Source organism: Oreochromis niloticus, linkage group LG8 (assembly GCF_001858045.2).
Source record: "Oreochromis niloticus isolate F11D_XX linkage group LG8, O_niloticus_UMD_NMBU, whole genome shotgun sequence".
NCBI lineage: Eukaryota > Metazoa > Chordata > Actinopteri > Cichliformes > Cichlidae > Oreochromis > Oreochromis niloticus.
The window spans coordinates 28,435,252-28,451,145 of NC_031973.2; the positions used below are offsets into that span (position 1 = coordinate 28,435,252).

Sequence of the window (15,894 nt, forward strand, 5' to 3'; positions counted from 1 at the left end):
CTTAGTTTTATTTCCTTGTTTCAAAGGTAAATTCCAACCTTTGAATGTAACCAGTCACAGTTCGAATGTCATACGATTTGAAATGATCGTGTTAAATGTGCAACTTTTTATTGTTGTTAAAATGTTTAACAAATGAGACGGCTTCTTTCAAGTTCTACCTCAGCGCCCCCTGCCTGTCATGTTTGCCCACTGCATCAGTGGCAAAAGCAGACTGAAACGGCAGGTGTCAGCAACCTATACTACCAAAATAATTTCTATTTATTAGTAATACATATAAGCTGATATGTTATGTTCTTAAGCCTTACAATGAGATGACACAGCCTTCACTGTAAGGTTTAGAAATATGACTTATGAACCTACTGATATCAATAATAAGTGGAAACAATTTAAATCTTTGACCAAATGTAACTTCTTTGCAATGGATTTTTAAAAATGATTATTTAGTATTTTAATTTTGCCATGTCATTAGAGTAATACCATATTTTGTTGCTTTGACGATGGTCAAATACAGATTTATTTCAGCATTTAAGCTACAGTTTTAATAGTATACATGATTCCCTTAGGCTGTATTATTGAAAACAGTGCAGATAATACCCTTCTCTTTATTTTTACATGAAGCCAAGTGATACAAGTCAGCAATACAGGCATGTGTTACAGTCATAAAGGCCTGGATGTCCTGTAATGTTCTTCTCCTTAATTATCCATCTTTATAGTGAATTAGTTTCAAGTTTATTGTCATTTCATATAGTGTTACCCAGGCTGAAACGAAATACTGTTTCTCACCAGCCTCTGCAGTGCAATAGTCAATACAATTTAAAAAAGAAAAAGTTTTAAAAAGAGCAGTAAAAAGGCAGTAATAAATCATTAAAATTAATAGGGATAAAGAACATAGAATCTAAATTCTAAAACAAACACGAGTCTAAATAGTCACACTCATGCAGGTAGCAGCAGCCCTTTCACAGAAGGGGGTTGTTAAATTAAGTAGTGTGTGTATCTGGGGAGTATATTGTATGTGTGTCCGTGTGTAGATAGGGGGCATCACAGTCCGCTTGTGGATCTTACAGTGTAGCTGTGTGAGTAGCTGAGTGGATGGGGAGGGGGACAGTCCATTTATCAGTCTCACAGCTTGTGTAAAGAACCCTTCCAGCATCCTGGTGGTTCTGCAGCTGATGCTCCTGCACTTCTTGCCAGACGGCAGGAGGAAGAACAGGCCATGAGAGGGGTGGTGGGAGTCTCTGATGATGGAGATAGCTCTGCGTATGCAGCACTGTTTGTAGATCTCCTTCAGAGACGAGAGAGGGGCACCAACAATCCTCCTGGGCAGTCTTAACAATCCTATTGAGTTGTTGCTTCTCACAGGACTTGCAGCTGCCAAACCAAGATGTAAAACTTGGTGTCTGTTAGAGTCCATTATAGTCCATGTTCGTCAGTTATCTTCAAATTATAAAATTCTTCAAATAAACATGTATGGAAACCAGTTTGCATTTAGTCTTCTGCATCCATCTGACATAGAGACACAGAGTTGTAAACACCATAGGTGAACTCTGACCGTATCCTGAAGATAGGATAAAGAGGTTCGGTGAAGCTGCAGTGGAACGTGTGGATGTGTTTCGGTGTATCAAAAACGATTCTGTAGAAGGATACAGTACCAGCAGACCAGTCCAAATACACTCCCACTGTGTTTGTTTCAGTGGAGGGAGCAGGGCTATCTGTGATCCGGACTGAGTTATTATGCCATGCAGAATAATTATCAGCAGAACAGTCCAGACTCCAGGAGATGTTGTTCCCACCAATACGACTGTCAATACCACAACCACTCCTTTTAATCCCTCTGTAAGTCACTCCTATAGATACCAGCCCACTCCAGTCCACCTCCCAGTAACAGCGACCAGTCAGGCCACTTGTACACATCAGCTGGTACCAGCACTCAAACCTGTCAGAGTGATTTGGATACAGCCATTCCTCATCGTCATCTGTCACAATGTTGTTTTCTGACAGGTAAAGGTTCCTGTGTACTGTGTTCGGGTCCATTTTGAGTTCACAGGCATCTGACGGCAGAATAAAATGAAAACAGAACCGTCAGAACCGTCCACAGGGTCAAGCACTGATGCCAGTCAGATCACATGACTACATCACCCCACAGATCACATGACCCAGAGAAAATGAATCCATTGTTCATATCAAATTATTTTATACCAGAGCTACAGATACACAATTAGTAAATGTATCACAAGTCAGCAAGTTTAAGGGATAAAATCTTAAAATATAAAATCTTTTTACCAACCTAATAATAATAAATGTGATAACAGCACATGAGTGCTAAAACATGAAACAAATCTTTTAACTGTGAGCTAACAGAGTTCAAAGACATTTGGTAGGTGTTAACAAAATGACTCTACATAATCAACTTTGATCATAAACGTCTTTAAACCTTCACAAAGTCCAGGTCATAGATCTGTCTTTTCTTTAGATGAATGACACTCGGTATAAATATATATATATATATATATATATATATATATAGATGTGCTCATGTTAGCTTCATTAATCAACCTAAAAACACTTACATTTCTTCAGTCCTGGTTTCAACCGTTGAGCTCCACAGTTTTCCAGGCTGGAAGAAGCAGATTAACACAGTGAAATAATTCAAACAGAGAAACATGAAAATGTTTTCATACATTTGTTGGTTTTGTTTAGCTGAGTTTGGAGGATAAGCAAGACACGATGTGCTTGACTAGCTAAAAATTTAAATCAGTGAGAATATTAACAAACTAAAAGCAACAGTATTCTGTCCTCTAAACAATCTGATTCATTACTTCCAGGCTGGACTAATGTAATTCATTATTATCAGGATGTCCTAAAAACTCCCTGAAAAGCCTTCAGTTAATCCAAAATGCTGCAGCAAGAGTCCTGACAGGGACTAGAAAGAGAGAGCAGATTTCTCCTGTTTTGGCTTCCCTTCATTGGCTTCCTGTTAAATCCAGAGTTGAATTCAAAATCCTGCTCCTCACATAGTTCGAATAGAACATGATGTTTGTTTTGTACACTCTTGCTCCAGTTAGTGTAACCAAAAAAAAAAAGTTAAGCATTGTATATTTTTCCATGTGACTGACAGGTCGCTTGTAGTATCCATAGGTCCGTTGGTTTCTGAAGTCTTAATTTGAATAAGGTTAGGAGCACCTGTCTTCCTACCTTAGAGAGTCCAGTCTGCAGAGTGGATCCTGCAGTGCAGCAGAGAAGAGCGTCATTCCTGTGGGTCCAGGGTGATTATAACTCAGATCCAGCTTTCTTAGATGAGAAGGGTTTGAACTCAGTGCTGAGCTCAACGAAGCACAGCCCTTCTCTGTTATCAGACAACCTGACAGGCTGTAAACATTTCAACATCATTGGGTTTATCTGTTTGAAATTTTGCATTAACTGTAGAAAATGTGTGATATGAAAACATTAAAAAACCTGAAATAACAAAAACCAAAAGCATATTCTTATCTAACCTGAGAGTTTCAAGTTTGCACTGAGGACTCTTCAGTCCACGAGACAGCAGCTCCACTCCTGAGTCCTGCAGGTCATTATTGTTCAGGTCCAGCTCTATCATACTGAATGACTGGCAACTGAGGACTGAAGCAAGAGCTTCACAGCTTTCATTCGACAGGCTACAACCACCCAGCCTGAAAAAACAAGAATGAATTCCGCTTTTGCAAAGTAAAATTTATAAGAAATCCAGCAAAACAGAATTTTCAGGACAAAATAGACCCTTCAGATTCTGAAGGTTAGCCACCACAGATTCAGAAAGGCCGATTTGAATATGAATGTTGTCACATGTTGTTGAAGAGCTCTTACCTGACAATCTTCATTGTACACAGTTGACTCTGAAGTGGTGTGAAGAGATGCATGACTGCTAAATCTGTCAAGTCGTTATTATTTAGATCCAGCACTTCCAGAGTAGAGGACTGACTGCTGAGAACTCTGGAGAGAGTTTTACAGCTTCTCCATGAAAGCTCGCAGCCACTTAGCCTAAAGACATAATATTGAGCATTCATCAGAAATGTGGAATTTAAAAAAAAAATACAGAAAAATAAACCCAATTTCAGCTCGTACTAATGAGAATTAATGAAAAATATTTGAATATAGATTTATTCATTCAGGGCTAGGTTCAGGTTACTATGGTGTCATTCATTGACACTATACGTTTTCAATACAAACACAGACAAGAGAAAAGCATAATATTGCATAATGAAGAAATAAATAAAATCAAAAATTCCTCCTCTGTTTCACTATTTGATTTAAAATCACGTTGAATAAAATCTTAATGGTTTTATTAAGGTGGAAGTACGACAGCGTTGTGAAACATGACACAGCTTCTCAGTTTGTTTCAAAGTTCAGTTTGGAATCTATAATTGTTCTGAGGTATTTGGACATTACACCATCGGACCTTTAAGGGACATGATCTTGAAGAGCACAGCCTCCATTTATTTTAAAACCACTAACAGGGAATCTAGCCATTTTTTTAACACTATTTGATTTTATTAACTGAAGTCCCCTCACTTCAGTGTTCGTATTGACATGTATACTTTAATTATATTTAATTAAATACAATTACATTTAAGTATTGATAATTCTGAGCTCTGGATGTCCCCACTTACTGTGTTTGTCCTCACATTAAGGACAGATTGATCATAGAAGAGATTCTGTTAAAGGTAAAGAACCCACATCAAACCTGTAATTCAGCGTTTGTTTGGGGTTGTTGTTTGTTTTTTCAGAAATGAATTCTTATTATTATATAGTATTTTGTTTTTTTATTTATTGAATCACTTTTTTGGTTACTGTAATACAGTGGTTCTTTTAAGAAAAATTAAGGTCTGTTTTTCTTCTTCCTGGGCTGTCTCTCTGTCTGTCTGTCTATCTGTTTGTCTGTGTGACCTGTACATTGTGGGAACTGCAGTAAAAGAACGCGGATTAGAAATAATCATCAGTCTATTTGTAAGCTATTTAACACCAAGAATATTCACTGAGTAAAGCTTTTACTTTCATCTGGCCATTATTAGACTATGGGGCCAAGTTTAGACCTGACAGCACAGAGTGGCCTTTAATGTTTAAATGGATCCAGTTAGAAGTTTAAGAGTCTCAGTGTGCCGACATCACACTAAAAATTAATGGTAAGTATGAAAATACACATATGAACTTATGGAGATTAACAGTTTCCTGATTTTACTTGTTTCATTTTCTAACCTATATATTTAAATATTACAATTTTAGCGTAAAAATTCTGAAACCAACCTGAGAACCTCCAGTTTAAAGTTTTTCTCCAGGTCTGCAAACATTGTCTTTGTGCCTGAATCCTGCAGGTTATTGTAACTCAGGTCCAGTTCTTTTAAACTAGAGGACTTGCTAAGAACAGAGGACAGCGCTTTACAGCTTCTGCTCGAAAGGTTACATCCAATCATCCTGATCAGGTAAGGAAAAAAAAAACAAGTAGGAAGTTAATTATTTTTTCTCTTTCTTTACAGTATTTAAGGTGACACTGACTTATCTGGTTGTGTATGAACATACAGAGATTTACTGGAAGCTTTGACCACTGGCAGCAGCCACATAAGACCTTCTTCAGAAGCAGAGTACTTCCTCAGGTCAAACTCATCCAAATCTTTTTCTGAAGACAGTAAGATGAAGACCAGAGCAGACCACTGAGCAGGGGATAGTTTAACCGTGAAAAGATTTCCCGATGTCAGCGACTGTTGGATCTTCTCCACTAGAGAGTGGTCGTTCAGCTCATTCAGACAGTGGAACAGGTTAATGCTTCTCTCTGGGGACAGATTCTCCCCAATGTTCTCTCTGATGTACTTGGCAACTTCCTGGTTTATCTGTGAGTTTACTCCTGTCTCTTTCAGTAGTCCTTGTAGGAGAGTCTGATTGGACTGCAGTGACAAGCCCAAAAGGAAACGTAGAAACAAGTCCAAGTAACCATTTGGACTTTGTAAGGCCTGTTCCACAGCACTCTGGTAGAAGAGTTTCAGTTCATATTGATTAGGCTTTGACATCTGAGTGGTTGTTTGTTCCTCTTCCAGCAGGTTGATTCCAGAGTTGATGAAGGTCAGATGGACATGAAGAGCAGCCAGAAACTCCTGAACACTCAGATGGACGAAGCAGAACACCTTGTCCTGGTACAGTCCTCTCTCCTCTTTAAAGATCTGGGTGAACACTCCTGAGTACACTGAGGCTGCTCTGATATCGATGCCACACTCTGTCAGGTCTGATTCATAGAAGATCAGGTTTCCTTTCTGCAGCTGATCAAAAGCCAGTTTTCCCAGAGACTCAATCATCTTCCTGCTCTCTGGACTCCAGTGTGGATCTGTCTCAGCTCCCCCATCATACTTGACCTTCTTCACTTTGGCCTGAACCACCAGGAAGTGGATGTACAGCTCCGTCAAGTTTTTGGGCAGCTCTCCTCCCTTCTTGGTTTTCAGCACATCCTCCAGAACCGTGGCAGTGATCCAGCAGAAGACTGGAATGTGGCACATGATGTGGAGGCTTTGTGATGCTTTAATGTGGGAAATGATCCTGCTGGCCTGCTCCTCATCCCTGAAACTCTTCCTGAAGTACTCCTCCTTCTTCGAGTCAGTGAACCCTCTGATTTCTGTTATTACGTCAACACATTTAGGATCAATATGACTGGCCGTTGCAGGCCGTGTGGTTATCCAGAGTCGAGCAGATGGAAGGAGTTTCCCTCTGATGAGGTTTGTCAGCAGTGCATCCACTGAGGTGGACTCTGTGACATCAGTTAGGATCTTATTCTTTTGAAAGTCCAGAGGAAGTCGACACTCATCTAGACCGTCAAAGATGAACACAACCTGGAAGTCTTCAAATCTGCAAAATTCTGCATCCTTTGTTTCAGAGAAGAAGAGATGAACAAGTTCTACCAAGCTCACCTTTTCCTCCTTTAATCCATTTAGTTCCCTGAAAGTGAATGGAAATGTAAACTGGATATCTTGGTTGTTTTTGCCTTCTGCCCAGTCTAGAGTGAACTTTTGTGTTAATATCGTTTTCCCAATACCAGCCACTCCCTTTGTCAGCACTGTTCTGACTGGTTCATCTCTTCCCACCAGCGGCTGAAATATGTCTTTACAGGTGATTGTCTTTTCTAACCTCGCATGTCGTCTAGATGCTGTTTCGATCTGTCTGACCTCATGTTCGTCACTGACCTCTCCGGTCCCTCCTTCTGTGATGTACAGCTCTGTGTAGATCTGATTGAGAGGTGCTGGGTTTCCTGCTTTAGTAATTCCCTCAAACAAATGCTGGAACTTCTTTCTAAGATTTGATTTGAGTTTATCCTGGCAAATGGATGCACCCACTCCTGTTGGACAAAAAATGAATGAGATGGTGTTAAAATTTTAGAACAATGAAAAACTGGTCAAAATTTAAAATATGAGGCTTTTCTAGCAGAGGATAAAATATAATCTGTTTGATAACCACGACAGCTGTGTGCTTCTCTGTGCTTCTCTTGGGCTGACTGCTTCAGTCTGTATGCCAAATATCATTGGGCAAAATAAGAACCCCAAGTTGCTCAGCAATGCCTCCACTGGGGAATGAATTCAATTCAATTTTATTTATACAGTGCCATATCATAACAAGAATGGTTTCTTATTGACTTGCTTTGTGAAATAAAGGTCACATTGACTTGCCAAGTACTTTTAAATATACTTGTAATATTTGCACAGACAATCACTAACCTTGTGGATGATTTCTTATTTATAGACTCGTTAAATCATATGTTAGCCGCAGAGAAATTCCTGGGTTATACTGCCATATCCCACTCATTGTACACAACCACGTGCACCCACAACAGACTGAGGCTTTGGATTAGGGGGGGGGGCGGTATAAACGGTGTATGGTAGAAACGATATGAATTTGGCCAACGATAGGATTTTGAGTATACCGCTCTACCGCGATAGCGCATGTTGATGGTGTCATCAAGCGCCTGTTTTGGTCGAAAGCATCGCAGCGGCTGCAAACAATATTATCTGCAAATGCTGGGCGACAGTAATAGTGAAAAGACAAAGCACTTTATATAAGGAAAGCCAAGGACTGCGCTTCCTCCACTTCCGTACCATTGATGCATTAATGTTGAATTCTCTGGCAGCTGCTCTATTCCCATGTTGTTGCAGTATATTAATGACTAACCTGGTATTGTGGATGGATTATCTCAGTTGTTCTCCTGACTGAAGTTTGGTCCGTTTACAGCATCCTGCCATGCGATTGCATTTGTCTCTAACCATCGGGAACCCTCACGTTAACTTTTATCCAGTGGAAAAAAGTTAGCGTTCATCCTCCAGCTTCACTGTTTATATTATGCTAACATAGCTGTGTCGCTAGCGGTCACGTAGCACATCATTATATAGCAGCTAGCCCAACTTCAGTAACCCTACAAACGTCACTGCTGTTTAGTTTCCTGTCTTCATTTATGTTGGAAGTGATAGCAGAGCTGTACGTTTGAATGTTTCAGAAATCTCTCAGTCAGAACATGCTATATCATGCTTAGGTGGAAACTAGCGAGCTAACTTCCTGCTAACTTCTAACTCTGTTAAATTTAATAAATCCTGTTTTCATGGATGCCTGGATGTTAAACTTAATTGTTTAACACCTGGTAAAGCAGGAACGCTGAATATTTTATTAAAGATGAAAGAATTTAGACAGTTTTTAACTCTCAGTGATGCAGTGTTTGTTTGACTTTGGGACCTGAAGCGGACGGAGTTTTGGGCCCAGATTACTCCGCGAGGCTCCTGACTACGGTAGCCGTAATGCTCCAACAATCCATCAAGCGGTGTGGCTTCGTAGCCAAAGTCGTACTAAAACATTTTTTGACAGATTTTTGAGCGCCGTGTACCACATAAAATCAGTTCAAGGTCAGTAAGCACAACCAGAATTCATACATAAGGCGCACTGTTGATTTTTGAGAAAATTAAAGGATATTAGTACAGAAGAAAATAATATATCGCAATATATATCGTTACCGCACATGCTTCAAATTATACTGCGATATGGATTTTAGGCCATATCACCCAGCTCTACTTTGCATCAGTGGGAATGCCCTTACTGCTCTGCAGACAGACAGCCAGCTCCTCCTGGTTCATCCCCCTCAGAAAGTCCAATGTGATCTTTACAAAAGCCTCCCTGGTGCTCCATTTCTGCTCTTCAGCCTTAGAAGCTGACACATCCTCATCCTCACTCTCCTTCTCTGGGCAGGTGGAACTTTGCAGAATCCTCTGAAACCTTTTAAGCTCATTCTTCACAAAAGTGATAATGTTCTCTTCAAGCAGCTGGAAGACAATATTATAGGAAATTATCTTTCAGCATTTATGCATGTATTTGTTTATGCATTGTGCACGTATTCTCCTCTGTCAGGAGAATGTCATTGAGCCAATTAGAAACAGAACAGTGATGAAAATGTGCTTTAGACTTTCGCACCATAAAAACTGAGTCCAACGTTGTTTGATGCCGCTGAGCAGACTGACAGCTATGAACCTCAGACTTTTGTTGCCCGACTCTGCAAAGAGAGCGCACGTGTGCACACATCCACAGTTAACATTACTGAATGCAGTAATGGTCAGTAACACTTATGGATCACTGCATACATATATTGAAAGTTGAATATGTACAGAGTTATTTCTTGTATCTGTCCTCTGATCTGCACATATTCAGCACAGCATGGACCAGGAGGTAACGATAAAGTGTCTTCAGGTGTCTACAGGTGTACGTGGGATTAATGAAATACTAACGGAGCCAAATGAAATGCAGAACTACAGTAAAGTGGGCGGGGCACTGACAGTTTACATCAGCTAAGTGTAAGAGTGAGGACAGCAGTGAGCTATGAGACGCTCACAAGTCCCTGATGGAGTGGACATTTAACCCTTATCAGCAGCATTAGTGATGTTTTTGAAAACAAAGAGGCAGGGCTCATTGCTTTTATGAGTTTCAAAATGTTACCTTTTGTCAACAGAGAGGTTCCCTTCTTTGAAATTTAAAGGCGGGTCCATAGACCAGTCACTTTTCATGGACATACAGCTGGACAGAGGAGAGCGTGATAACTGCTTCGGCATCCTGGTAGGAAAACAGCATACTGTATATTAAATTTCAAAGATATCAAATCCATACATTACATATCAATGATTTTATTATACTTGCTATTTGTAAACATTTGCTTTAAAAACAGTTTTTCTGGATAAACAAATACACAGAGGGACATAACTTGGTAAAGCCCACATGGTTACTCCACTTCCTTTACAACATGGCTCACTGTGTTAGCAATGGGGGGAGACTCCCACAGAGCATTGCCTCAGGATTATTTTAAAATGAAATAGTACTAATTTGTATGTTGTATGAGAAGTTCTCGTCTCACCCCATAGCTTCATTATCCAGGCAGTCTTCCATGCTCTTGGCACCTTTAGATGGTGCGACCACCTCCTCTGTGTCTCCACACTGACTCATGGCTGAGTGGACCACCGGCGGCCGCCTCGGGTCTCTCCTCTTGCCTCTCCTTTCCCTCATCCACCTGCTGGCCTCTGCGGAAGCTCCGACACCACCACACAATTGAGTTATTTTTACAGTTGGCCAATCCACCACCTTTCACTGTTTATACCGTTACAAAAAGCAACCCCCCCCCCATCGGCCCATAAAAACGAAAAATCACCAAATGCCCGGTATGTCCGATGCCCAGTCCAGCTATGGTCGCGCCATCAATTAAACTATGATACATGAAACCAATGAAACGACGCTGGGCCTGCAGTTCGGCCCACTCCCTGCTGGCTGTATTTGCCCTCGTACCTGTTTAGATGTTGCACATTTTACATACAAGCTCAAATGTACATTCAGCATTGTTACGTTATGAGTGGTGCTCAGTAAAAGAAGACTTTTAAATACCTTGTAGCCAGAAAAACGACCCGCAGCTCTGCGTAGAAACCGAAACTGTTTTCAGTTTACAGAGAAACGAGGAGAGAGCTCAGCAGTGACACCCTGAGGTAGAGTGATCACTGAGATGTGACAGAATTATTTCAGTGTTGGATTTCCACAAATTCATCTACTCTTAACCATTTTATTTACAAAGCAAGGAGAGATGGACATTTGTCGATAGGCAGAGCGACTGAGCTGGAAAGGATGTGCAGATGGAAGCGTACTAACAAGTAAAGGGGAATGGGCTGAAAAGGGGTCCTGGAGGAGCTGATTAAGGAAGACAATTAGGGAGGAGGATGAATCAGGAAGTGTAGAGGAAGGAGGAGGAAGTGAGAGCAGCTGTAAAGAAGTCGATGCAAAGCTGTAGCAACCTTGGCCAAGATACTAACCCCGGTGGTAAACAGTCTCTGATGCATCCATCAGGGTGTGGGCGTTAGATAGAAAGCAGCACTGCATAGAAAAGGTGTGAATGGGTGTGAATAAGGCATGTTGTATCAAAGTTTCAGTGCTCGGGGAGCGTATAGGAATCAGGTGATGGGCAAAGAATGTTTCCTATGGGAAAGATTCATGGATGTAGTGAAGGACATGCAGAGGGCGGATGTGACAGAGGAGGATGCTGGAACGGGGGAGATGGAGGCAGATGATGCGCTGTGGAGACGCCAAGACGGAGCAGCTGAAAGAAGACGCTTTCCTTTAGAAAAAGACTGCAGTGACATCTATGGTCCGACAGCATGGAGGAATTTTATATACAGTCAACAAGTTGCCCTGCTGTGCTATGGTGTAATAAAAAAAAAAGGAATGAAGCTGATCATAAGGATCAACTTCTGTTCATCAGAGGAAAACACAAAGATTTGTGTCTAAAACAGACATTTCTACTTTCTAAGGTTTATGTGACTTTCTGGGAATGCTGCTTTTATTTTACAGAGAACTGATGGATCGTTAGGTTTTCGTGTAGATTTCTTATTTCCTATAAGATGCTGCGGAGCGCCTATGATGCAGGTGAAGTTACCATGGTGATGTACCCCAACAGGAAGTTGTTAGTCTGTGTTCGGACCCAGTGGCACAGTGGGAACTTACATATGTGTTGTGTGCATGATGTGAGGGCGGACTTATCATCTATTTACAAATAAATCAAAAAGAAAACAAACACACACACACACACACACACACACACACACACACAGCATGAGTCCCCAGGTGTCTGTTTATTATTAACACATTAACACTTTACACTTCTTGTCACAAGTCACTGTTCAACATCAACAGCACGTCTGATTTTTTTCTCATCCAAATGGAAACACAAGTTCATTACAGCACTTCAAATACACGTTCCCATAAAACTAAACACAGGGATGATGGAATTCTGAAAATCCAGTTCAATAACAGCAGTGATGATCAAACCAACATGAATGACCAACGGTCGACTAAACTTTAAGTTTAAATCTCAGACATACTCAGAAGTTGGAGATGCTGGACACTGATTACAAATCATTAAATAAAAGGCTAAAGAAACAAAGGATGGTCCTGAAGTCTATATGTGATATTATCTTCCAAGCTTTGAACCAATCAGAGGTGACGGTACACAGCTTTGGACAGTTTCCTCTTTAACTGGTTTACAGCAGGAAACAGAATGAGCAGGTTACAGCGATACACTAATTCAAACCAAACATTCACTTTAAAAGCTGCAATGAGATTATAATTATAATGCTGATATCACATTGTTAAAGATGCTTTAATCCTGAAATACATGACCTGTGAAAACACACATCACAGCTGAGGTGTTGTAGGATGAATCTTCAGTGGGTTCCCAGTGAAAACTCTCCCAATAATCACAGTCTGATATCCAGTTCCCATACTGTGTATCAGACAGAAGTAGTGTTACTTTAATAAGAGAACCCCTGTTCTGTCAGCAGTGGTGCAGTTTGTTGGTCACGTGTTTAATAAGTAGCTCCAAGTGTGGAATCAGTCCTGAGAGTGCAACAGCTCAACTCACAGCAACAAAAAGCTCAACGTGCTGTTTCATGTGCAACAACAACCTTAGTTTGTGATCTAAACTCTCAAACATGGAGATGTGCATGTGCATAAAGTGTTCTTTGATATGTGAGCACGTGTGAGTGAACTGGCAAAGTATGTGACAATTCATCGCAGGTGATGTACGGGGACTAAAAACAAATGCTTGTTTAAAAAGTTAGAATATTGTATGAAAAAACGGCGATAACCTCGTCCCTGTGTAGCAGATGGACAGTTACAGGAATTATCAGAGTTGTGACCGAGCAAAGAAACATCACAAAATATCTGGCAAAACCGATTGGATGCTGGCTCATTGACTCAAAGTTACAAAACCTACATTCTGCATTTCCAGCCAGCCAAAGCATTTATCATGAGATGTAGCATGTGATAAGAGATTTTACATATTGACAGCTGTGTAGTGCTCCACCACAGGGGAAACCAAATATTCATACTGAGCTTAATCAGTTTAAATTCATTTTGGGTGTAAATGAGCGATCGCAACGTCGCCCTGATGTTTAGGGCCAGATTTAATGCTAGTGCGAAACCTTCTGCTGGGGTTCACCAAAGAACTGACTGAAAGCCACCGAGGGCAAAGCTCCACGCTCACATACGAAGCTGCCATCAGATTATTCCAATAATTACCTGCAAAGAGCAACACAGACGACTGGAGCGAGGTGTGTCCTCACAGAAATAATACAGTGTAAACACAGGTTTTACACACGTCTGTCTGAAAGCAGCACAGCAGCTGATGCATGAGCTCAGGTGGAGCTCAGGATTACTCCAGAGGAGAGAAAGATGATCCAGGGAGCAGTGAGCTGTAAGCAGCATGTCAGAACAGCATGTCCTAGAGTATTTAAAAGTAGAATGGGAGGCAGAGCCTTCAGTTTTCAGGCCCCTCTTCTGTGGAACCAGCTTCCAGTTTGGATTCGGGAGACAGACACTATCTCTACTTTCAAGATTAGGCTTCAAACTTTCCTTTTTGCTAAAGCATATAGTTAGGGCTGGACCAGGTGACCCTGAATCCTCCCTTAGTTATGCTGCAATAGGTGTAGGCTGCTGGGGGATTCCCATGATGCACTGGGTGTTTCTTCTTCACTCACTATGTGTTAACAGATCTCTCTGCATTGAATCATATCTGTTATTAACCTCTGTCTCTCTTCCACAGCATGTCTTTATCCTGTCTTCCTTCTCTCACCCCAACCAATCACAGCAGATGGCCCCGCCCCTCCCTGAGCCTGGTTCTGCCGGAGGTTTCTTCCTGTTAAAAGGGAGTTTTTCCTTCCCACTGTCGCCAAAGTGCTTGCTCATAGGGGGTCATATGATTGTTGGGTTTTTCTCTGTATTTATTATTGTGCTATCTACTGTACAATATAAAGCACCTTGAGGCGACTTCTGTTGTGATTTGGCGCTATAGAAATAAAATTGAATTGAATTGAATAGAACTAATGACGAGAGTCACAGACAGACGACTTTAGACGCGATCATTTATTCACTTATGCTTGATTATATATAAACTTGTGGGCGCGCCTGATACACCTCTGCATACACATAACTTCTGCATATGAAAATATTCTTTTGTTCAGCTTGATTTGACCTTTGTGAAAATGTTTGGACTGATTTTGTGATTTCTGTGTTTCAGTCTAAATGCAAAGACCAGGAAATGACAGCAGCATACAAGAGTGTGGGTATAACCCAGGAAAACCCTTCACTTCACAGGGACTAAACTACAGCTCATACACAATAAAGTTTCACAAAGTGCCACCAGGGGGAGACAAAACACTGCACTGGGGCTCATGCACGCCCACACAAACACACACAGAGGAGGGGAGGGAACACTGAAGACTGCTGGATGGGCTGAGGCCCGATCACTCGTCAAATCTTCCCTCCAGGATGCTCTCGAATGAGAAGGGGACAAACTTGAAGCCCTGGCCCGAGTAGAACTTGTTCTGGAACTCAACCCTGAAAGAAAAAGAGAGAAGACTGTTTGGTTAAACATCCACACAAGCATGTATGAAAGTAGGAAAGCTGTCCAGTTAAAGCCTTTTTAAACAAGTCAGAAGCTCCACATGTCTCCAGTGTGTGCACCCCAGAGCTGGGTCCTGTCTGTATGCTGCTGGTCTTAGCCCCGCCCACAGAGGCTGTTTCTGTACTTGTGGCTTTGAATGAAATAAGCCGCTGCTGCCCACACCCTTTCCAGTGCTCTGCCTTTCCAGTCATTCCCACCAACGGAAAAGAAGATAAAACTCAAAATTGGGAGTTTGGATTGAATTTAAATGCAAAGACAATGTTATTTATATAGCAACAGTGCACAACAACAGTCATCTCAAGCAGGAGAGAGAAAGCCCCAGTGAGCAGATAATTACCCACAAGCAGGAGGAGGAAAGAAGTATTTATGTGTTATTATCGAACAAACTTAAGCAGGAGGAGAGTGGACGAGAAGCAATCTGAGTTTTATTTTGGCTTTAAAGTCGGTGACAGTTTGGTCAGAGATGATGAATGACACAACCAATCAGGTCTGATGGCGTTTTCACAGCTACAGTTACTTTGGTCCAAATCAGCTGATGAGTCTGTAAACTTGTAGCTTTGTGGTTGTGAATACAGGAATTAGCTGCTGTGTTCTGCTGGAGAACACGCAGAGTGTGCATTCACTTCCTGCCTAGCTCCTAGGCTGCTCTGGAGTTTGTTTGGAGCCGTACCATGACCACCTCCTCCAAAGGTTCTCGGTGCGATTACCGTGTTCAGACCTGCACACACGAACCGCAGCGAGAGGAAAACAAACCACAGTTCGATTTAAACGCTATGAAAACACCCTCGAATGTAGAAAGGAGTAGTTTCCCCCTCCTGTGACCGCTCGTCACTCGGGGCCACTCTCAGTGTCCTGATCAACAGTATCTCACAAAAGTGAGGGCACCCCTCACATTTTTGTAAATATTTTATTCTATCTTG

The 15,894-nt window shown here is 41.3% G+C and overlaps 2 protein-coding genes across 8 annotated transcripts in view; both read right to left on the bottom strand.

The window, feature by feature from the left end:
* Positions 1 to 496: 496 nt before the first annotated feature.
* Positions 497 to 11,054, bottom strand: LOC100697011 (NLR family CARD domain-containing protein 3). 4 transcript variants are annotated; one of them, XM_013276820.3, is made up of 12 exons: positions 10,909 to 11,054; positions 10,388 to 10,550; positions 9,976 to 10,089; positions 9,457 to 9,535; positions 9,086 to 9,308; positions 5,548 to 7,345; positions 5,275 to 5,442; positions 3,838 to 4,011; positions 3,492 to 3,665; positions 3,193 to 3,366; positions 2,568 to 2,614; positions 497 to 2,048 (listed from the first exon to the last, which is right to left on the bottom strand). In XM_013276820.3, the coding sequence occupies exons 2-12, from the start codon at positions 10,534 to 10,536 to the stop codon at positions 1,486 to 1,488; spliced, it is 3,663 nt and encodes a 1,220-aa protein (XP_013132274.1). In that variant the 5' UTR covers positions 10,537 to 10,550; positions 10,909 to 11,054; the 3' UTR covers positions 497 to 1,485. The 4 variants fall into 4 exon arrangements, with proteins under 4 accessions (XP_013132274.1, XP_025765506.1, XP_025765505.1 ...); XM_025909721.1 differs by having other exon boundaries at positions 10,388 to 10,559; positions 10,909 to 11,025; XM_025909720.1 differs by having other exon boundaries at positions 10,388 to 10,812; positions 10,909 to 11,015.
* Positions 11,055 to 14,415: 3,361 nt separating this feature from the next.
* atp6v0a1b (ATPase H+ transporting V0 subunit a1b) overlaps positions 14,416 to 15,894 on the bottom strand; it is a 29,527-nt gene continuing 28,048 nt past the window's right edge. For all 4 annotated transcript variants that reach the window (XM_003454044.5, XM_003454043.5, XM_013276819.3 and 1 more), the window contains one exon: positions 14,416 to 14,907. In XM_003454044.5, coding sequence (XP_003454092.1) covers positions 14,814 to 14,907 — 94 coding nt within the window. In that variant the 3' untranslated portion in view covers positions 14,416 to 14,813. The remainder of the gene's footprint in view (positions 14,908 to 15,894) is intronic.